The sequence below is a fragment of the Toxorhynchites rutilus genome, chromosome 2 (genome assembly GCF_029784135.1).
Source record: "Toxorhynchites rutilus septentrionalis strain SRP chromosome 2, ASM2978413v1, whole genome shotgun sequence".
NCBI lineage: Eukaryota > Metazoa > Arthropoda > Insecta > Diptera > Culicidae > Toxorhynchites > Toxorhynchites rutilus.
In genome coordinates, this window is record NC_073745.1 from 323,358,146 (window position 1) to 323,381,982 (window position 23,837).

General features: G+C 35.3%; 1 protein-coding gene across 7 annotated transcripts in view; it reads left to right on the forward strand.

Annotated features, from left to right (window-relative positions):
• The window catches only part of LOC129764388 (calmodulin-binding transcription activator 1), a 675,564-nt gene that overhangs the window by 523,907 nt on the left and 127,820 nt on the right, over positions 1 to 23,837 (forward strand). For all 7 annotated transcript variants that reach the window (XM_055763402.1, XM_055763405.1, XM_055763406.1 and 4 more), the window contains one exon: positions 8,175 to 8,266. In XM_055763402.1, coding sequence (XP_055619377.1) covers positions 8,175 to 8,266 — 92 coding nt within the window. The remainder of the gene's footprint in view (positions 1 to 8,174; positions 8,267 to 23,837) is intronic.

Consider the following 23,837-nt stretch of genomic DNA (forward strand, 5'->3'; position numbering starts at 1 on the left):
AGGGAAATCTCTTAATATCATAAATTGCTCGACGATATACATAATTTAGCTTAAATTAGCGATTTATTCTCCGGATGGGGAGAGTTATGTGCGAGACAATTTCACCGTCGCCGAGAGCTAGGAATTCGAATTCCAACTGAAGCGATAGTACAAATTAATCAGGCATAAAAATGAAATTTCGTCTGATTAATGGGCGGAGAGCTCGCCGGATTTGATCGTTAAGATAGAAGAGCGCGCTCGGGAAAATGGATTGTGGCTAAGGAATGGAGACAGAAAAAGGAATCACACAAATGGATTATACACGAGTCATTGAATGATCTGTTGAAATTAGGAAACCGTGTAATAACTGTGAGAAAATATTACACGAAGATGGTAGTTTGCGACGACGTACAAACGATGTTTTAGTTTATGATAATTTATTTCAAAATGAATTCGTATAAAAGTGATTCGAAAACGGTTAATTTTAGAGTAACAACTTTCATTTTAGAGGAATTATTTAAATAATCATTTTTTGTAATTAGCTTCCAAAGCAGAGATGCCAACTTTTCTGATTTTTCAAGATTTCCCAGACTTTTTGGCATGATCCCTGATATTCTGAAAAGCACTCAATTTAGCCTGATTTTTCTGAAATGATCCTCATTTTTGTACATTTCACTTTATCTGAATGAAAATTATCTGTAAAAAAATACAAAGTTTTCCTTGTTGGACTAATAGCCTTCATGAGAAAAACTCTCCGATTCGCACTTGTATAATATTTAATCTTTCTTTCACTTGTTATCTGTCTATTCCGTAGCAAATCGCATTTTCGAAGATACACTGTCGACATTTATTTAAGCTCAAATTTGACGGGAAAGAAGATACTCTCTAAGATTAGCACGTCCGGAGGCGGTTTTAAATCGTTATATTTTGAAAGAAAATAATAACATGATGTTTTTTAATGCTTAAACACGTAGTCCAAACTGTTACTTAACCATTTGTCTTTTTTCTACTATTTTCATAAAAACTCATCATTATAATGAGCAATTCCACGTCAGATCAGTTGTTTTTTTTTTGAAAACTTGGCACACACGACCGAAGCTGTCCAAAATCACAATTATCATTATCATATGATAAAAAGGTCATTTGCAATTGATTTAAAAAAAGCGTTATCAAAGTCAATGATTTTTCTTTCGAAAAACTCATAATCCAGATGTCTGATTTAAATATGATGTTCGACAAAGTTGTTGGAAAATCAGTAAACTGTTTAGGAATAATTACATTGTACATACTGCGTTAGAAAAACTTACTCAAAAAATCGAATTAATATAAAAAATGTTAATAGCTAAAAACAAGACCCCTTTGATATTTTTGAAAATATTTTTTATAAGAAAACCCTTTCAATTTAACGAAGTTTAACGTATAGTGGTATCGTGTCGGTCTCACCACAAAAAAATATGAATTTTTGAAAATTTATGATACTTTAATACTCTGTGAAATCGTAATCGTTTGAAAAAAAGCAATACCAAAAACGAAAACTTGAAAAAAATCGAATCTTCATTTTGGTGAGACCGACACGGTGCAACTTTACTTCGAGCTTTTTTGAACTGGGAATGGTTTCTAATAGAAGTATTTACTAAAATATCGAAGAGGTCGTGTTTCGAGCTATAACAATTTTTAATATTTAATTCAAATTTTGAATAAGATATTTTGACGGTGTGCTTAACATATTATTTTTCCCAAATACTCCATCAATTCCCCAACAACTTTGTTGTACATTATATTTCAATCAGACATCGAGATTTCAAATAATGATTTTTTTTGGTCATCTGACAATGAAAATTGTGATTTAAGGTGAAGGTGGAAGCTAGCTATTGTAGTAGTATAGGTAAACCCACGTGTAAAAATGGGGTAATAGTGTTTGTGAGATAAGAGCAAAGCACACGTAAATAGATCAATTCACTTATCTGACTGTATGGCGCTTCAATGACGCGGGTCTTTGAATACATGTGAAAAAAATTAAAAACTCAATACTGAAGTTAAATGTAAGAACGATATGTTCCGATGAACAATTGCAAACATAAATATATATAGAAGGTGCATTTGCATATGAACTAAAATTCTAATTATACGCGAGCGTAACATGAGCAAATTTATAACACATGCGAATTGGGGCTTTTTTGATATTAACAGGTTCTTCCGCATCCGCATACTAACTCGATGCTGATCATTCCTTAATATTTTCCTTCGTTGGTCGTATTGTTTTCACACATTCACGTTGGAGAGCCTTAACCCTTCTCTTCGTTGGCTGAGGCATTTCGATTGAATGTAATACTTTTCCGTTTATTGTTTTTGAAAGCATAGGCAGCCGTGGCAGTGTTCCGAGCTTTGCAATACAATTTTCTTACCCAATGTTAAAGTTGCTAAAACTTACATTATAGACCCATTAAACGTAAAAATAATTATTGTATTGACATCAACACAATTTTATGCTATTGATTCTCATGACATGAAACGCTATGACTCAAGAATAACATTTTATTGAGTGGTTTTGATAGCTGTTTCGATGATGTTGTCTGGCACCAGTGTTGAAAATATAACAATGCTTTCACCTATACAAACAAAACCATGGCCGAAGATTGAAAAATGAAAATCTAACTTTCAGAGCACTTGCTCGAGTTTTCCGACGGTTTTCACTATACAGTGCGACAGCTGATGAAAATTTAATATGTTGTGAGTAATCGATTAGTGTTTGGTTGATATTACTTGATGGGAAGTGTGCGAAAACGATCATTTTCTTCACTCTGTTTCGCAAAATTATTGATTTTCGGGCCAGGGGTGAGAGAGGGAGATGAAAGAAATGAGCGCCATTGTGGCAGTCATTTGTGGCTAGCTTCCACCTTCACCTTAAGGTAGCTGCCATCATATGTAGGTACAATGTTGAAAATAAATCCAAGAAAGAGAGAGAGAGAGAGTCGCGTCAAACTCGGCTGTTTTTCGGCTGATTTGGTGAGGAATTTCTCTAATATAAAATTATTGTGCGATATAGTTTTTTAAAACACTTGTTATCATTTGTGGTAAAAACGTATTCGTGGCGTAAACGTAACGATACGGAAAAGTAAATTGTCATTTAAGAACGTATTTTTCTTTTTTTTTCACGCCATATTCGAGAAAATACTCAAAGAGCGTCTACTATGGTAAATTATTAAAAAAATATTTATAGAAAATATATTTTTTTTAAATCGAAGTATTTTTTTCGGTCTTACGAAAAGTTGGATTCTTTTATTTTTAGATCCATGAAAACATAGTTTTCATTTAAATGTACCTGTTTTTAATATTGCATTTTTTTCAGAATTTCAAAGCGTTGCGCGGTTTATTTTTGGCTAATTTTTGAATTATTAAATTATGTGTTGAAACACAGTACTGTTTTAAAATGCGTTCGTAAGTGTTTTTTTCTATTTAGGATTTTTTTGTTCATGATGTATCGAGGATTGAACGTACTTTTTTTTAAATACCATCTAAATTTTTTATTTTTATGAAATCGATGATTTATATATACTCTGATATATTTATAAAATTATTCTATTTCGCATAAAAAAAGTTGAAATGTTAAAAAAAATGTTTTTTCGATGGTGAGATGCACTATGGGTAATTTTTTCATATTTTTTTCCAAGCTATGTCGTGAATAAAACAACTTTTCTAACATTATATTTCACAGCATTTTCCATATCGTTGGCGATAAGGTTTGATGGCATTTTCACGAAATTACACATTAAAACAACACACTTATAGATTTTATGAAAATAAAATAAATATTAGAAAATGAACAAAATAGAAATAAAAAAATATATAAAAAAATGTATATATTTTCGTTCCGCGCAGTTCTTGAATTTTTTTGAAAAAATCATACAAATAAAAAACACATACAAACATTTTCAAATAGAAAATAAACTAGTACTGAGCCTCAAAACTCTAAAAAAAAATCAAAATTTATTTTTTTTTGTATCGTGCACTGTTCAAATTCTGAAAAAAAATCACATATATTTCGAAAAAGCACAGGAACACATTTGAATACCAGCATTTCCAAATGAAATCGTCCTAAAAATGCAGATTTTAAAAACTTGTATTTTGGATTCCAATGAAAGTGTGTATTCCGTTTGGGTTGGAGGAAATATGAGTTTTTCACAGCAATTGGGAATTTTTTGACTCAAGCGTAACTTTTGAAATGGCGTATCGATTTTAGTAAGAGAAATCTTTGATAATTTATATCTAAAAAACTATGAGTCGTACCGAAATAGTGTCTTAGAAAAAGTTATAGAGTATTGATGGTTGAACATGAAAAAAATATACACTGAGAAAAAATACTATTCTTTTTTTTATTTACAAAATAAAAATTCAATTTGCAATATCCAAAACACATATTTTTTATTTTTTTTTATTTTATCATACAAAAGAGAAGTCATGCAGAAAATTCAAAAAATGGGCCCAAGATGGTAAAACTATTTGTGGAACATCGAATTTTTAGGAATTCTCGAAACTTCGAGTTTTTGTATGTTAGCAGTCATTTTTAATCACAAGTTATGAATCCTGATGTTATTTAAAACAAAAAAGGTTATTATCAATCTCCTTCTAAATGCAATCATTCTCGAGATATTTAAAAAAATATTTCTAATTTATTGTTTTTTTTTATAGTAAAGTAGCTAACCCGGCAAACTTCGTCCCGCCCAAAATTTGTTTTTTATTATCAATACCTTCAAACATTCATGTTTTCTTACTATGAGCAAGTCTATGGGTCCATTCGCAGAACTGTTCATTGGTTGATCTTCTATTCGATCCCGTTGAATTTACCTTTTACTATAAAATCCCTAGTATTTCTTACAAAACTCATCATTATAATATCAGATTATTTTCAGACACAATTCTCGTTAACGATTTTTCAACCATTTGCAAATAACATGTTTCTCCGTCACATGGAATAAATGTTTTATACAGGAAATAAGATAAAATAAAGACAGCCCTAAATCGGACAATTCCTTCCTCGAGTTCTGCTCTTATCAGCACATCCGACGATCCTTTTTTTTTGGTATAGATAGAAGAAGATATAAGAGTGCGTTTTATCACATCAAAATCCATTTCCAGTTTCGAACAAAGATCAATTCCGCTAGCACAAACATCAAATGGACAAACAGCACTTGTCACTATGTAATTGTAGAACATATGGGAGTTCAATTTTCCGAATTTTCCCTTTTTCCATCCGTAAATTTCCTTCCGAAGAGTTTTCCGAAAATTTTCAATTGTCATGTTTGGTTGGAATATTTTTGGTTCAAATATGTGCAATATTTTTATGGGACTCCCTCTCCATTCCAGAGGAGGGAGGGGTGTCATACCATTATAGAAACATTTCTCATACTCAAAAACCCTCACATCCCAAATTGTGCTTGATTAGTTATCGAGTTATGCAAAAATTTGTGTGTCATTGGTATGGCAGACCTCGCCCCTCCCCCTAGATAGGGGGGTGTAGAGTCTAACCATCATAGAAACATTTATTGCACCCTAAAATCTTCACATGCCAAATTTGGCTTCATTTGCTTGATTAATTCTCGAGAAATGCAGAAATTCGTGTTTCATTTGTATGGCAGCCTCCCTAAGAGAGGGGGGGAGGAGTGTCCAACCACCATTAAAACATTTATTGCACCCTAAAACTTCCACATGCCAAATTTCGTTTCAGTTGCTTGACTAATTCCCGAGTAATGTAGAAATTTGTGTTTAATTTGTATGGCAGCCGAAAATTCCTAAAAATTCGATGTTCCACAAATTTCGTCAAAATTAGTTTCACCATTTTGGGTCCATTTTTTGAATTTTCTACATGACTTCTATTTTATATAAAAAATTGAAAAAATATTAAAAAACACATATTTTTTGATATAGCAAATTAAAATTTTATTTTGTAAATAAAAAAAAGAGTACTAATTTTTCTTCTCAGTATATATTTTTTTTCAAATTAAGCCAACAATACTCTATAACTCTTTCTAACACACTATTTCGGTACGACTCATATTTTTTGAGATATAAATTATCAAAGATTTCTCTTACTCAAATCGATACGCCCTTTTCAAAAGTTACGCATATTTCCTCTAACCCAAACGGAATACACACTTTCATTCGAATCAAAAATACTCATGTTTTGTCATTTGTTGATTTCATTTGGAATTGCTCATACTTATTAAAATAGTACTGAATCTCTAAATCCCCCAAAGCAATTTTTCAATATTTCAAGATATTTGTTAGTATTTAAATTTTTGATGAAAATTCAACCCATAATTTTAACACTATAGTAAGATGCGCTTTCAGTATTTTTTTCAAATTTTTATCTCGAGGCTATCAAGAATGGCGTGCAAAAAATTGATAAGTACGTTTTTCTACTCGTACTTTATAGGGGTTCAAAAAAATAGTCTAAATTTCTAATTTGGCACCCTATACAATATTTTCCATAGAGCTGTTGATTTGGTTTGGGGGCACTTTTTACTTCCTTACCCGGCTAGGCCCTTTAGAAATTTCACAAATTGAATAAATGAACAGTGAGGATAATGCTATAAGTTTTTTTCCTCTCACTCACAAATCTTACTTCAAGGATGACAGATTTACATTTATCAGATTTTATATGCATAATGAGTTGATTCTGATGAATAAATGAAGCGGAAGGAGTTAGTGCCACACGATTTGACCGAACAATTTCAACTGGATTGCATCTCCGAAAATTCGAAATTCCTGATGTCTGGCTGGGATGTGTTATTTCATCAGCTAAACTAACTGAATATTGCACCTACAGATAATCACAGGTTCAAGTCCCTGAAAAATTCACTTGAAGGCAAGAACTTCGACCGCATAAAAATACCTTGCACACCTTTTCGACGAGAAAGCAAACATATTCTGGACGGATAGACTTTTTAAGCTGCGTGAAAGATGGCGAAATATTGTGAAACAAAACTGTGCATATAAAATTTAATAAATGTATGTCTACCTATAATAATTATGCTTTTGTTTCCCCAAAAATCGGCACGAACTTTCCAGACAAACCAATATGAGCTATCATGATTTCTTCCTGATTTTTATTTTCATTCTTCCCGATTTTTTAATTATAGTTTGCAACCCAAAGCTTATTCTTTAACACAACGTATGTATCAAAAACCGATTTTTTATGAAATTTGATGCGAGTTTTTTTTATCTACATACAAAGTATAATAAAAGTGTGAAAGTTGCGCAATCTCCGCGATCACCGCAGGATCTGAGCTGCATACTCTGAATCCGATCTCAGTTCAGCTGGTGGTCCCCCGCTGGTCTTTTGAACCTGTCGTAAAAACACAAAAAACACAACATTAAACGCCCCGGAACAAAAACAAGCGCCACCATAAAAGCCAAACGCATTACCATGCGTAGTCGTCATGCGTAGGGTTCGGAGGGCGAAAAAAAGTGTTAGCATAGGCAATAAATAGACGAATTATGACGGCTTGTGGTTCCTAATGGCCCCGGTCAACGCGCTTTTTCTCACGGCTGCTGACCAGTGAGTAAGCCCAGGACTGGCCACGAGAAAGATGGCGGTGCGTCGTTCAAATGGACTAACAGCAGTTGTTAAGGGAGCGCAGATAAGAGTTAATAAATTTAATGCCAACAGTCACGATCCTTCGATTTGTTCCAAGTGTGGAAAACATGTTTTTTTGTTCGCTCTCATTGCCAGCGGGAGCCGGCAACAAGAGTGAAAGTTCTCGCCTTCGAAGGGAAATAAATTATATTTTCCCTCACCACCGGAAAAGAGGGAGTGCGGCTGGACAGAGGAAGGTTAACCATAAAACCGACTCGTAAAATTAGAATTAAGTCGTAAAAATACACAATCAATGCCTATTTATCTCCGAATAACAGAGGGTGTATATTTAATAATTGTTTGACGGCGAACAAATGGAATTTACATCTTGAAATGAAAAAAAAAAAACATACAAGCTAATAACTTCAGCTTCCATCTCGAGGCACTTCTACAAATTAACTCGTCCCGAGCCGCGAGTGGAAAATGCAGTGAATGTGCGCGGGATAATAATTCCACACAATTTAACCCACACTCCCGCACCATTTCATACATTCAATTTCATTCCGAGCGCTTATCCGCTGATCTCGTGTCTATCTCCTTCTTTTCCCTCCCGTTTCAGATGGCGAACCGATCAAACTTCCGGAAAATTTAGAAAGTTTACCACGGGCTGACCATTTCCCGACCCAGCGACACCGATGGAATACTAATGAGGTGAGTAAATGCCAAAGAGTTTCTTCTTGCGTTCGGCCACAACTGGAAAGATTGAATCGAGCGGAGGTTTCCTCCGCCTCCCCCACTACAATCCTCCGTCAGCCCGGACCGAGGAACAGAAACGGGTTGCGAACAGAAACAATCTGGCTGGCGGCGGGAAATTTCCTTTCGCAAAGCCAACGAAGTCGGCAAACGGACAGAGCGAACGCAAAGATCAAGAGTCAAGAGTTTAATATTGGGTGGAATTGTTTTATATTTTATTGGATTACAGTCTTCCGGTCGAATGGAGCCTTGTTATCGGTTGGGCGCTGTGTGTGTGTGTTTATAGTGTTTCGTTTTATTTTTGCTCTACCCGTCTCGCGGCAATGACTATCGAAACGTCTAGGGAAGAGGATCAAACTGTACTCTCGCAATCGACCGTTGGACACGCGTGGAGTGATGCGAGGTGACGCGAGTGGTTGGAGTTAATTCGCTCAAAAACGACTAACTGATTCCGTTTTTGGCACCTTTTATTAGAAGTTTCAATATATATATTTGCTTCTGTAACGAAAGCTCTATTCACTGAATAGAGAGGATCGGACCGTCGTCGGGTGTAGACATAATTTTTCTTCGCTCCGCGTCAGCTGGTGTGCAATTCGAAAATCGGCGAAAAAGTGATCTTTCCAAAATGAAAAAAGCATTGAAAACATTGTGTGCCTTTGCAAGTGACGTTCATATTTCTGAAGGAAAAGTTGTTCGCGTTTATTCACGATTAATTATAATGCGGACGGGATTTTGTTATCGTGTGTTCTTTTTCCTCTATTTTAATACGAAGTGTGTGTGTGTTTGTGTGCCGCAGTGAATGTATCACCGAGGGAGAATCTGCAGGCGTTATGCGATGGCCAAATCGCCGCTAAGTTTTTTTTTTGTATTCTCTTAAGCAGTATTTCAGATGAAAGTTTGGAAGCGATATGAGGTGCAAGTCTCTTTGATTCTCGCGTACCACGGACTCTCTGCTCTTAAAGGTCACACGCTGTTATGTGCGGTGACGTTCCTAATTGTGTGTATGTGTTGAGAGGGTGTTTGTTTTGTTGAGCTAAGTGGAGCTGTTTTTCTCAAAGTCTCTCTTCTCTTCTCCAGCAAGGTTCTCTTCTCTATCACACATACATCATACTGGTTTCATTTGATTTGCATTGGCAGCCGTACCGCTGCAATTCTGTGTATTCGTCTACTTTTCGCAATTGCATAGGATTCGGTCGCATTTTCGTTCATAGGCGCATCGAATCTTTGAGCGCCATTTCGCGGTGGGGACGAGATGATTTGTATGCAAGGTTAAATACACTTCGTCTTGTTTTCGCCGTTGGGTGGCGTTCATGGTCAGGTCCAGGGTTTAATTATGTTAGAGATTTTAAATTTCAGAATTTCATAATTTGAGTCAGAAGGCTCTAATTTCAGTTTTCATTTGGAGTGAGTTAGTTAGTTGAAAGCATTTATATATTTATATTAGTTTTTTGGTTCCTTGTTTTTCAATTCCAGGCACTAGAATGAGTTTATAAACTCAGATTAGAGGTTCTTCATCCGTTGTTGAGTAGTAAAATGAAAATATGTACGGTTTGGTTTCGGATGTTTTACAAAATGTGACTACTTTCTAGTCGAATTGCTGAGTATTTTTTATTTATTCAATAAATATCTTTGGGAGCTGGGACCGACACTGATGTTGTGCGGACGCTCTTGATGCGCACCGAATGGAGGGCGCGGCGGGAGAAAGTCGGGGCATAACGTGTTGAAATCTAAATATTAAAAATTCAAAAACCCAAAAATAAAAATTGTTAAAATTCTAAAAGTCTAAGAATCAAAAAATTAAAATCTGAAAATCTGAGAATTTCAAAAAGAAATTTCTAAATTCTAAAATTTAAAAATATGAAAACTTTAAAATTGAAAAAATTTAAAAATTGAAAATTAAAAGTTAAAAAATTTAAATATTAAAAAAATAAAATTTAAGATTTTAGAATCACATCACTTACCGCAGTGAATCCTGATTTTTTCTTAACCATTCCCACTAAAAACTATCCCTTCCATGATAAACGCTAGGGAACCACGCTATAGAGGCGACCCTTCTGGTCTTCGGGCGGCGAATATCATACTAACATTCCTTCCCTTCCCCTGGTGACTGTAAGGACGTGGCCGGCGTCGTTATTGACCATTTAAAGCTTGAATCGCCGAAAATTGCACAACGAGAATGATTTGCTAGTCCCAAGCGTCATTCTGTGTGTTCTTTGTGCAATTTGGTTGGTTCAGGAAAATCACGGAGAGCAACTACGAATTGTACAGTCTACCCAAGCTCAAGCTCAAGCTCAAGCGAAAGCTCTATTCACTGAATAATGATTCCAATTTAGGATATTTTTATCATTATAAATCATTATTTTTATTGGTAAATAAATAATGCACACATGCTTTGCATTTACATTTGGTGGAATGGACAGTCATGCCCAATGCAAGATCTCCTAAATACATTGGATACAATTATTTTCAATATGTAAAAGACAAATAGCAATTCCTAAAATAAGAAATTTTTTATATACTGTTTGTATTGTTTGTGTGTTCTATCTTAAAATTTAAACCGAACCTCTTAGAACATTAAAGGGTGTTCCATTGAACTATTTCATTTATCTGTATTGAAGAAGTCTTGAACTTAGCTCTACCTACATGTGTGATTTAATAATTACGATTTTGGTCAAGCAATAACTGAATGTTCAAATACGGTCGATTTTGCCCTATTGATTCTCTCCGACGTTTTTGAGATTTTTATTCCTTTAATACAGGCTATCCAAAATACACTCGATAAAAAAATGAGAGGAATAGAGTGTGAAGTCGAAAATTTCAATAGATTTTTGACATGATGCAACTTCATGAAAAATCAACACATACAGTTGAAATGTTAATCATTTAATCATGCTACAACTATCAGGTATTATAATATTTTACGTACATATTTTTTATCTTGGTGTGTGAAGGTGAAGTGGACAACATTGCTGGGAAGAAATAAAAAACCATTTTTTTACCGATTTTGTGAACTATCCCGCTTCGTCTTGGATGATGAATACTTCAAGAGGTAATGATCGCACCACAAATCGAAAGACAGTTTAGAAAACTGCCGAAAAAGTGTACAAAGTTAATTAATTGCCTTGATGAAAAAAAATTTATTGAAATTTTTCGTATCGATTTCAAAATACAGGTCGGACTCGATTATCCGGGATTCGATTATCCGGAGTATTTTATTATTGAATTTCGGAAATTTAGAATAATTTGTTTAATAATTCTATATTGAATAGCTAATATGGGTATCAAATGAAAGGGCTTGGCTAGTAGAACACAGTTATTTATGAAAAATGCAAATGCAAGATGGCGGCCACTACAAAATGGCGGATTACATATTTTCTCAGAACCCCATCAATATGGGTATCAAACGAAAGGGCTTGACTAGTAGAAAACAGTTATTTATGAAAAATGCAAATCCAAGATGGCGGCCACTCCAAAATGGCGAATTGCATATTTCCTCAGAACATCATCAATATGGGTATCAAATGAAAGGGCTTGACTAGTAGAACACAGTTACTTAGGAAAAATGCCCAAAAATGTATCAAAAGAAAGTTCTCGACTAGTAGAACATAGCAGATAATGAAAAATCCAATTTGAAGATGGCCGCAGTCCCCAAACAACTAATTACTTTTTGGTTTCATTCAGTTTGACCTGTTTCTATGTATGTTTGATTGCTTGTTGGGTTGTCCCACATTAATAGAAAATTGACCCCGTTCCTGTTGAATGATTGATCTGAAATTTGGAACATACATCTAATTATACTGTCATTATAAAACTGCTTTTTCTGTGCCTTGAAAAATTCAATTTGACCGCAAAAAATGGATGGATGGCTTGAATGGCTCTATATCTCGATTTGAATTCGAAAAGGTCGCCGCCACAAAATGGTCGACTATGTAGTTTTTGCAATCCCCTCAATATTGGTATCAAATGAAATTATTTGACTAATAGAATACAGTACAGGTCGGACTCGATTATATACAATTTTGGACTCGATTATATTCAGTTTGGATTTTTTTTTTTATATTTCAAATATGACTTATTTCATGAAGAAATGTAACCTTTCAACGTTAAGGTGAAGTTTAAGTGGCTATTACATGTACAGTGGGGTAAAAATCGTGATTTTTGAAGATTTTGCTTGAATTTTCACCAGGAATCGTTTATATCGATATTGCAGCTAAATTAAGAAAGATAGAAGTTGTATGCCAAAGAACAAATTGTGGAGCGGTTAAAGAACTTCATTTTTATTGATAGAAACAATCTAGTTTGATATAAATTTTTAGGATAAAATTAATAATAACACATTAAAAAATATTAACTTTTAAGTGTTTCACTTCCAAAATGTTATTAAAATTCACTAATTTAGTTGTTCCACTACTATATCCTGAACTAAATTTTCTCATCTTTCAAATGAAAGCATCAGAATCGTCTTCCGTAGCGTACTTTCTAATGTAGAGCCAGTATGAGGCAACAGAGTCCGAAACAAAAAAAAAGTTCTGTAACTCTGCATTGCATTTTTTCATCAAATATGATCTTCTGTTACCTCCTGAGAGAATCTGGATAAATTATTTTTTTTATGTGAGAAAGGTTTTTTCTGACTTTAAGGCGATGAATCAGAAATCAAATTCCTCTTTTATTTTCAAAAAACGAAAAATACATGCAAAAAAAAACAATAAAGAAAAAAAAATGTTTTGACTCGATTATCCGGAGTGAAATAAAAATCAATACTCCGGATAATCGAGTCCGACCTGTAGTACCAAAACAAGTTTTTGTTGTATTTCCCGAAATCATCTGCAATTTTGCAAATATTGCGGCGAGTTCTAACGTTTGCAGGCAAATATTTAGCCGAGTGTATCCTCTAGGCTTCTGTGAACGTTTCATATTAATACGCTCAGACGTTTTTTTAGCCGATTTAGTTTGGAGTAAATTGTAAATTGAAATTGCATACCAATGCTTGTCTACGATGAGGGAGCTGGGAATATAGAGCATCCTCACGGGGAATCGTTAAATAACGTTGTTTGAGAAATACATTAACATCTATATAAATAAAAATGATTTGTTGTCCGTTCCTCACGATTTAACTCGAGAAGGGAGCAACGGATTTGAGCAGTCAGTATCAAGTTTGATGTGTCTTAGTTTGCGTCAGGTTTAAATGTCAAAAAAGAAAATATATACCACGAATATAGATCACGTACAGAAAAATAATTTCTGTGGGAACTTGAGTGTCCGAAATTATATAAATGAAAATATCAATTGTGGGTGGGACGAAGTTCACCGGTCAGCTTGTCTATTATAAAAACTGAAGGAAATCTACTCTGAGAAGAACGAAACAGAACAATCGGTGTTCCAATATACAGATTATGCCGATTTCGCTTCAATGCAATTAGTTAAAATGAATCAATCTGAATTTGGCTGAAATGAAAGGAGCAAATAGAGAAATCATTCTCTTCTCTCAGTCTCGAAAATGACAAGTCCTACCAAGTAACCAGTCGATAAAAACAAGTATTGCTCGTAACCGAACGAAATAAAGTCATCCAGAACAGAAATAGCCAGAATGAAAGACGTCGTATTCCACCAGTACAATGTCAAACCTCATGTCTGTTTGACAAATTGTTTTTTTGTTTCATTTTGGCTGGGATTAGCTTCTCCATCCGCCGTACTCGTCAGATATTGCATCTTCAGATTATCGCTTGTTCAGCTCCCTGTAAAATTTCCTAAAGGGCATGAACTTTCGATTTGTTTCGAAGTTCATCAGAATCCGTAAAATCCACCAATGTCTGATTATTATAAAAACATAAGCAGCTCGGCCAGCTTATCTCGATTTGTAATAAAAATTCTCGAAATTAGATTCACATGAGTTGTTTTGATAATGATTTTCGTGGGAAAACAAGAAGCCAGAGGGGATTTGCTGGAAACTAAAAAAAGAGATACGACAAAATTTTCCTAGCAATGTTTCAGAAAAAAAATCAAAGAGTTCAGACAAACTGAATAGAAAATAGAAATAAAATTGAGAAGGAATTCAACAGTTGAAGGTCTATTTTATTTAGATCAAGAAGATTTTCGATTCACATTTTGGTATGAAATCCAAGCCTCGACTCCAGTGACAATCCTCTTAATGGAAGGGCCCCTCTCATGTCGCTGGAGAACCAAATCGCACGTAGAGAAGCTGTTCATAAGGCTGGTCTCCGTCTATAGATGTGAAACACAAACTTCATATCGATTCGTACATCTCATCGTGATTAAATGCTTATATACCGTTGTCTTGGAAGTATTAGTAGGATCCGCGGATTTCTAGTGAACACAGTCTTAATAATGTCCATATCCACCGTTGCTGGGCGGCCGCTGCGGTCTTCACCTTTCAACTCGTGATTTCCAACTCTAATTGTTTTAAACCAATTGCGGAGGGTCCTAATAGCCATCGTACCACGCCCGTAAATGGTGCAAATCTCGTCTGCAGTGTCCTTTGAACTATTGCTACTATTGTTTTAAAGTAATGAAGCATAACCGCGAATGCCATGTTGAACGGTACAGAAAACTTTTTAAAAGAGACTTTGTCACCAATGAAACGTACTTTGATAATGTTTTGTGACAACTGAAACCGATACCATAAACGGCTAAGAGATAATCCTACATGTACTTAGCTATACATACCCAGTGTTATGGATTAGATTGAGCCGACAGTACACGAACACATGAAACCTGGAAAAAGAAAATAAGAAAAGGAAGACAGAAGAAACCGAGAAAAGCGAAAAAAAGAAAGACAGAATGTTCAGACCAGATGAAAGAATGACTGCCAGAAAAACTCATTTCCTGGCAGCAAATGAGTAACACGAAAAATATAAGTTGAAAGATTTAGCGGCGAATTGATAAAATCGAAGTAAGGTTTAGTCATTATACTCCAACAAATTGGAATTGCGAGTTCGCGAGTGGGATAGAATCAGGTATGTACCTTATAAAGGTACATTTTCGGAAAATAGAATCGTGGATAATTCCAACTTTCCATTCCAACAGGACCCGTTAATTCGGGGTTAAATAATAACGCCGGAAAAATCAATTAGCAGCTTGCAGAGACCCTCTTTAGTCAGCGACCAGGAGTCGGGCGGAAATCACACCGGACATCGACACGCACCTACACAGAGTTAGGTAAAGAAAGAAAAAAGAGTCGACCCTGAGGGCGATTGGGTTAAGCTCGAGCTTACAACAAAAAAAAAAAGGCTTTGGGAGCTCCACCTCAGCAGCCCCCGAGGCTCAGATCAGGAATCCAGGTGTTGCGGGAGGTCAGTCTGATATCAAACTCCAATGATAAGAATAATGTAAGTGTAGTGCTGAGAGAAATGCAACCAAATGCCAACAAGACAAATGTCTCCATCGAGTATCTACTTTCTAGACATGCCAGTTACAAAAAAAACACGTCTTTATTTTAACAAAACTCAAATGTTGTTAAAATAAAGACAAGTGCACTGCATGTATAACTGAAGTTTTTATATTATAGGTAAACAACACACAAGCTGTTCTTACCATGGGAATATAACTACGTCGAAAATAATGTACAACAGCGTTTTGCCAGGAGTTGATATCGGATTTAGAAGGGAATGTATCCTTTCTAACTGTATTTGAGACATCCGCTATGCATTCAACTCAATAAATTTGACCTATAGATATCGCCTCTGAATTGAATTCAATGAATCAAAACCTTTCAGAAACAGCGTAGAAGTTGCACCTTTTATAAAAAATTGCAAAGTAAGATGATATCATCAACAATCAGTACTGCTTAGAAGTTCTGCATTTATATATTGGCTGGTTTCCAAGAAATGGGTCTCCTCCTCGGATTTATACCAATATTCTATTAATAACATCCATTTTTCAAGGCTATTCAGATTTAGAAAAAAGAATTTCGATATTCAATTCGAACAAATAAATTGAACAGAAAAACTTCGTATTTCTACGTCAACAATGTGGCCGTGTCTCGAGCACAAATTATAGTAGATTGATATTTTTTTCTTAAGAAAGCCATGAATAACCTTCATCTTGACTCCTCAACCATTTTAAATTGCATTGAGATAGAGCTGACTCCGCTTCATAAATCCACAACACGCTTCACCTTCATATTCCCCAAAAATCGTCAGAGTTTGGTGCTGTTTGAGTTCACTAAAAGGATTACCACCTCACACCGGTCGTTCATGCGAAGTAAGTAAATAGCCTACGGGAGCCCTCAGATCCGGGAAACTGGGCAAGCAATTCTCCCGTGTACGTAAATACGTGTACCGTTCCCTCTTCTCTCCCCCCCGGTGGGTTATTTTTTTTACGCGAGAACTCAAGTGGAAAATGTGTGTGTATGTGTGCGCGCGAGCTATAATAAAATCGGAAAAAGGATTATCGGCCATTTGGGAGTTGCAGTAGCAGCTCGAATGGCTCGCCATCGCCCCGAGGATAACGGGTCGGATGTGAGCGCGGTCGGTTGTTACATCCTTTACCCTTTCACTAACCGGTTTGTTAGGTGCTAGAGGCCACTTGCAGTCCGCCCACAGCACGGCACAACGCACGGGTCGTAATGGAGTGAGTAGAGCCCTAAATGAGCTTCACACTCTATTCCCAGTCCCAGTTACGAGAGATAGCCCTGGGAGCAAGTGTACGGGAGGATGTGGGTATGTTCCATTGTTTTTTTTTTCACTCGCCACCAGTCGGCAAACAATTTTAGGTGGCAATAAAATTTTATATTTTATACGCTAATTTAGCGATAATGTGGACGTGCTGAAAGCCTTCCGGAGTACGAGTAACGCAACTGTGGAGCAAAGATAACTATCCCGTATCCCGCTGCCGTAAAATTTCATTTTTGGAACTTAATCAAAAACAGCATTTTCAATTCATCCGAATCGATGGAAAGTGTGATAAACAAAACAAAACACAAACCCAAGACAGATATCTACGCTCGTCCTCCCCATCCCCCCACAAAACAGCAAAACGTTTTGTTCGATGTTGTGGATGAGGAAAAAGTGGTCATAAAATTACTAAACTCATGGTCCAACGCCGCCCATAAACAGCTCAAGCCAAGCGTCGTCGTCGTCGTTCGGAAAAAAAGGCTGGCAAAAAATGTACGATATGCAAGTCGGAAGTGCAACAATATAAAAAAGAAAGTCCACTTTCGTACGGCAAGCGGCCAGAAGAAAGCAGAACAGAAAGCCTCACGCGAGGAGGGGAGGGCTTAGAACCGTGTGCCAAACCACGGGTGACCGGGCGTTACGAGAGAATGCCAGCTGGATAGAGTGGAGCCGCCGAGAGTTGCAAATAGACAAACAAGTTCTAAATATTGATGGTTTCCTTTCCTGCCAGGAGAGGTACTGTGTTTCGGAGGTCCGGGAACTAGATTAAGCGGTTACGATGGAAAGTAGGGAAATATGACGAAAGTTGTGGTAGCTCTCAGAGGGACAATACAAAACAACAATGGATTTACGGGATCGATTGAACACGAGTGTTTGTCGTGTGGAACTTAACCGGATTGGGAATGGACTGAAATTGAAGGGCTTGAAAATGGAAACAAAAATTTGATAGAAACCCATTTTTCACCGTTGACGGTTGTTTTAAAAGTTAGTGATCACAAGATTATGTTTTTTGGTGTTTACGTTTAAGCTGTTCCACTGCAAGTGACGATTTTTTTCATCAATTTATTTTTTGTTTTTTTTTCATTTGGCTCAAATTTAGCAATTGCAATCTGTATGACCAAAAAGGACAATTTGCGTGATCGCTTTGCCATTTTGACTCTAGTTGATTTGGTGTCTTCCGAAATATTGTAGATTATTATTGGGGCTATATGGAGAAAATATGCACTGTTAACAATTATTTTTTAAATTTCATTTCGAAAATAGCACTTAAATCTCAATTTTCTCAAAAAGCTGTTTTTGTTTTTTTTATATAAAATTTGGTATCAATTATTGCAGTGGACAAAAAAAGTAGGATTTTGAAAATTGTTTCAATGTTTCTTATTATTCATTTTAGATCCGATTTTATAGAAGTACTAGCTGACCCGGCAAACTTCGTCCCGCCCAAAATTTGTTTTTTGTTACTGTTATTTTGTTCGTAATACCTTCAGACATACACGTTTTTTTACTAAGCGCAAGTTCATGAGTCCAGTCGCAGAACTGTTCTTTGATTGATCTTCTAATCGACCCTGTTGAATAAACCTTTTCCTGAAACAATCGTAGTACTTCTACCAAAACTCATCATTATAATATCAGATTATTTTCAGACACAATTCACGTTCAAGATTTTTCAACCACTTGTAAATCACATGTTTCTCCGTTACATGGAATGAATGTTTGATACAGAAAATATGATAGATTAGAGACATGCCCCTCCCCTCTTCTCCCCTTAGAGGGAGTGTCTATTCACTATAGAATCGTTTCGTGCCCCCTAAAATCTTCACAGGCCAAACTTGGTTTTGTTTGATTGATTAATTCTCGCATAATGCAGAAATTTGTGTTTCATTTGTATGGCAGACCCCCCCCCCCCCTTAGAGAAAGGGTGGAGCGTCTAACCACCATAGAATCATTTATTGCACCTTAAGACCTACAGATACTCAATTTGGTTGCATTTGCTTGATTAATTGTCCAGTAATTTTTGTTTCATGTGTATGGTAGAAACCCCCCCCCCCAACCCTAGAAGAGGGGGCGGAGTATCTAACCACCGTAAAAACATTTGTTGCACCCTAAAACTTCCACATGCCAAATTTGTTTGCATTTGCTTGATTATTTCTCGAGTAATGTAGACATTTGTGTTTTATTTGTATGATAGCCCTCCTTTAGAGTGGGGGAGGGGTCTCAAACTATCATGAAAACCTTCCCCGGCCCCAAAAAGCTCCTACATACCAATTTTAATGTCGATCGGTTCAGTAGTTTCCGAGTCCATAAGAATCAGACAGACAGACAGAAATCCATTTTTACATATATATATATATATATATATATATATATATATATATATATAGATAGAAAAATACTTTGCAGTCGAAGATGTGTGCGGTAAAAATTTTGCTAACTGCTATCGTTTCTGAGATACAGTGATTTTAAAATAAAATTGACTGAAAACTATCCACTTTTGGTCATTTTAGGATGTTTTTCATGTCTTTTGAGGCTAGAAGTAAATTTTCTCAAAAGAATAGATAATTTTCAACTGGAATAGTTAAATTAATAAGGCGATGTGGTTATTTTTTAATTTTTATGATAGAAGGTTTTGTTGAGAATATACATGATTACAAATCTTTTTTTTTTTTTTAGTTTTCGAGTCCTTTACACATCAAGTTACTATTTTCGATCTGTACATATTTGTCTTTAAGCGATTCAAACATATTTCACAAGTTGATTGCTTTTCTTTCGTGATTTTCTTATTTCATAAACTTATAATATTTTGGTCCAGCATTTTCATATTGATCCACTTTGCAATCGACGGATTTCATGCCAACTCATCTCAGGAGTTGGCAGCACCATCTCAAAAGGCCAGTGCAACGTTGTGGGTGTAAAGACATTGGTTATTAAGCAACTTTGCATACTTTTTAGTGAAACACCTTTAAAAAAAAATATTGGTTTTTTTGTGAAAGTTTATGAAATAATCTTCTTCGTTTCATTGTTTGACCATGTAGGTATTATAGTTTCTGAGTTTTATGTTTTTGTAAAAAAAATAATAAAACTTTGGCTCATTCCAAAAAGTAGTCTAACCCTTTTTCGAATAGTTCAAGTATGTAAGGTTGATTAAATGATCAATGTCTTTACGCCACACAACGTTTCACTATAATCTAAGATATCGCTGCCAATGGCCAGTCGAGATGGCATGAAATTCGTCAATAAGTAACATTTGTTATGCGCTGCAACATCCAAAACAATTCAAACGATTATTTTCTGGGAAAATTCTGCTCGAAAAATAAAATAAAATATATAATGAAATTCGTTCTTTTCTAGGAAAATTTATATCCAGGCTAAAAAGACTTGAAACGCATTCAAAAATGACTTTCAAATCGCTGTATCTCAGAAACGGTAGCATTTAGCAAAATTTTGCCGTACACATTTGAATTATGTGTTCTTCCATAAAATCGAGTCTATAAACAATTATTTCAGCAATTTAAAAAAAATCATTCTTTCTAAATACTTTTTTGTCCATTATTTATCCATTTTGGCGCACTGTGTAACCGACTTTATAAATTGCCGGCTGCAAAATTTCTTATATATGATATATGAAAGAACAACTTTTTTGATGAAATTTTGAGTATATTCGGGAAAATAAAAAAAACAATTGTGGCAAATCTCCAGTTTCCATGAATTAATTTTCTTCGAGCACCATCAAGCCTAATTTTTGAGAAATAAAAGATCATAATGAAATTTTTGAAAAGGGGCAATGTTTTTTTTTGTATATTTTTACAAAAAAATTGTAGCTCAGAAACTAGAACACCTACGAGATTCACGTCAAAGAATGAAATGTAGGAAATTGTTTAAATTGTTTAAACACCAAAATAAAAAAAAAATAGACTGAAATATTTTGTTTCAGTCTTTTTTTTTGAATTCAGTCTATTCTTACGCATATTCTAAATTTTTCAAAAATCTTTATATATAAAAATACATTTCTGTCTTATGGACTCGGAAACTACTGAACCGATCGACGTAAAAATTGGTATGTAGGGGTTTTTGGAGCCGGGGAAGGTTTTTACTATAGTTCGAGACCCTTCCCCCCTCTGTCTGGGGGTGGTCTAGGCTGACATACAATTGAAACACAAATTTCAGCATTACTCGAGAATTAATCAAGCAAACGGAATCAAATTCGGCATGTGGAGGTTTTAGGATGCAATAAATGTTTCTTTGTTGGGTAGACACTCCCCCTCCCTCTTTAAGGGGGGGGGCTGCCATACAAACGAAACACAAATTTCTTTATAACTCGAGAATTAATCAAGCAAACGAACCCAAATCCGGCGTTTGGACGTTTTAGGGTGTAATAAATGTTTCTATGGTGGTTAGACACTCCACCCCCTCTCTAAAAGGGGGGGGGGTGGTTTTGCCAAACAAATGAAACACAAATCTCTGCATAACTCGAGATTTAATCAAGCAAATGAAACAAAATTTTACGGTGGTTAGACATTCCATCCCCCTTTCTAAGGGAGAGCTACCATACAAATGAAAGACAAATTTCTGCATAACTCGAAAACTAATCAAGTAAACGGAACCAAATTTGGCATGTGGGGGTTTTAGGGGACAAGAAACACACTCCCATGCAAATGAAACACAAATTTCTGTATAACTCGAGAAATAATCTAGCAAATTGAGCCATATTTGGCATGTGGAGGTTTTAGGGGCACGAAACGTTTCTGTGGTAGTTCGACACATCAACCCCCATTCTAAGGACATGAGGCCTGCCATACAAACGAAACACAAATTTCTTTATAACTCGAGAATTAATCAAGCAAACGAACCCAAATCCGGCGTTTGGACGTTTTAGGGTGTAATAAATGTTTCTATGGTGGTTAGACACTCCACCCCCTCTCTAAAAGGGGGGGGGGTGGTTTTGCCAAACAAATGAAACACAAATCTCTGCATAACTCGAGATTTAATCAAGCAAATGAAACAAAATTTTACGGTGGTTAGACATTCCATCCCCCTTTCTAAGGGAGAGCTACCATACAAATGAAAGACAAATTTCTGCATAACTCGAAAACTAATCAAGTAAACGGAACCAAATTTGGCATGTGGGGGTTTTAGGGGACAAGAAACACACTCCCATGCAAATGAAACACAAATTTCTGTATAACTCGAGAAATAATCTAGCAAATTGAGCCATATTTGGCATGTGGAGGTTTTAGGGGCACGAAACGTTTCTGTGGTAGTTCGACACATCAACCCCCATTCTAAGGACATGAGGCCTGCCATACAAATGAAACACAAACTTCTGCATAACTCGAGAACTAATCAAGCAACTGGAGTCAAACATGAGATGGGAGAGTTTTTGAGTATGAGAAATGCTTCTATGATGGTATGACGCCCCTTCCTCCTCTGGAAAGAAGAGGTGTTCCATAAAAATAATGCACATATTTCAACCAAACATATTCCAACCGAACATGACAATTGAAAATTTTCGGAAAACTCTGAAGGAAAATGGAAAAATTCGAAAAATTAAATTCGCGTGTGTTCTACAATTACATATTGACAAGCGTTGTTAGTCCATTTGATGTTTGCGGTAACGAAATAGATCTTCGTTCGAAAGTGGAAATGGATTTCAATGTGATAAAACGCACTCCTATATCGTCTTCTATCTATATAAATAAAAATGGATCGTCAAAAGTGTTGATAAGAGCAAAACTCGAGGAAGTAATTGTCCGATTTAGGGGTGCCTTCGTTCTATCATATTTTCAGTATTAAAAATTTATTCCATGTTTCGGAGAAACATGTTATTTGTAAGTGGATGAAAAATCTTGCACGAGAATTGTGTCTGAAAATAATCTGATATTATAAGGTCGAGTTTTTGTAGAAGGTGTAGAGGTATAGAAATTTTATAGTAAAAATTAATTGTAAAGGGTAGATTAGAAGATCAATCAAAGAACAGTTCTGCGATTGAACCGATGAACGTGCACTTAGTAAGAAAACGTGGATTTGATAACGAAAAATAAATTTTGGGCGGGACGAAGTATGCCGGGTCAGCTAGTATTATATAAATATCGCTTACAATATCGAACAAGTCATTCATACATCGAAAGATGTGCACTTTTACAGGGAAACTACTAGCAACCATTTTTCCATGTTTCTTGGAAAAAATACGACTAATCCTAATTTCGTTCTATCTTTTATGGTTTCTGGAATATATGACATTTTTGTATGAGGACTTCTGAAAAAAATAATTATTTACTCGTAACATTTTTGTGTGAAAATACTCTCGTTTAACATGTTCATGGCATGTTGCTAAATACAAGGAAGTTTGCAGAATATGTCAATCGTGATAATCTACACACCAAAATATTACGAGTTAAACATTAGTAGTAATTTTTCAAAGAAGACATGAAAAAGTTGTTGTTGAAAAAAAATTTACCTGTATAAGAGCCCATTTTACGATGTATCAATGACTTGTTGGTAATTGAATAGACTATTCATACTCTTTTTGTTCAGAATTTTTAATGTTCATTTGAAAATGTTCATCAGAATTTTTAATGTTCATTTGAAAATGTTAATGTTCAGGGATTGAAAATGGACACAAACATTTGGTAATAAACCATTTTTGATGGTAAATAGAACAACAGACTGTTGGCATGTTGGGGATCACGTTTATTCTATTCTTGAAATTTTGAAATTTTCGAAATGCTAAGATAGTTTTCATTCTCTTCACAGAGAATGAAAAGTATTAAAATGGTAAAATGGCAATTGGAAAAAATGCATCAAGCACAAAAAATTTAACCTTTCTGAATTTCCAATTTTACATGAACAACTACCTATAGCACTAAAGCCCAGTTTCTCTGAAATCATGTAGAGTGTGT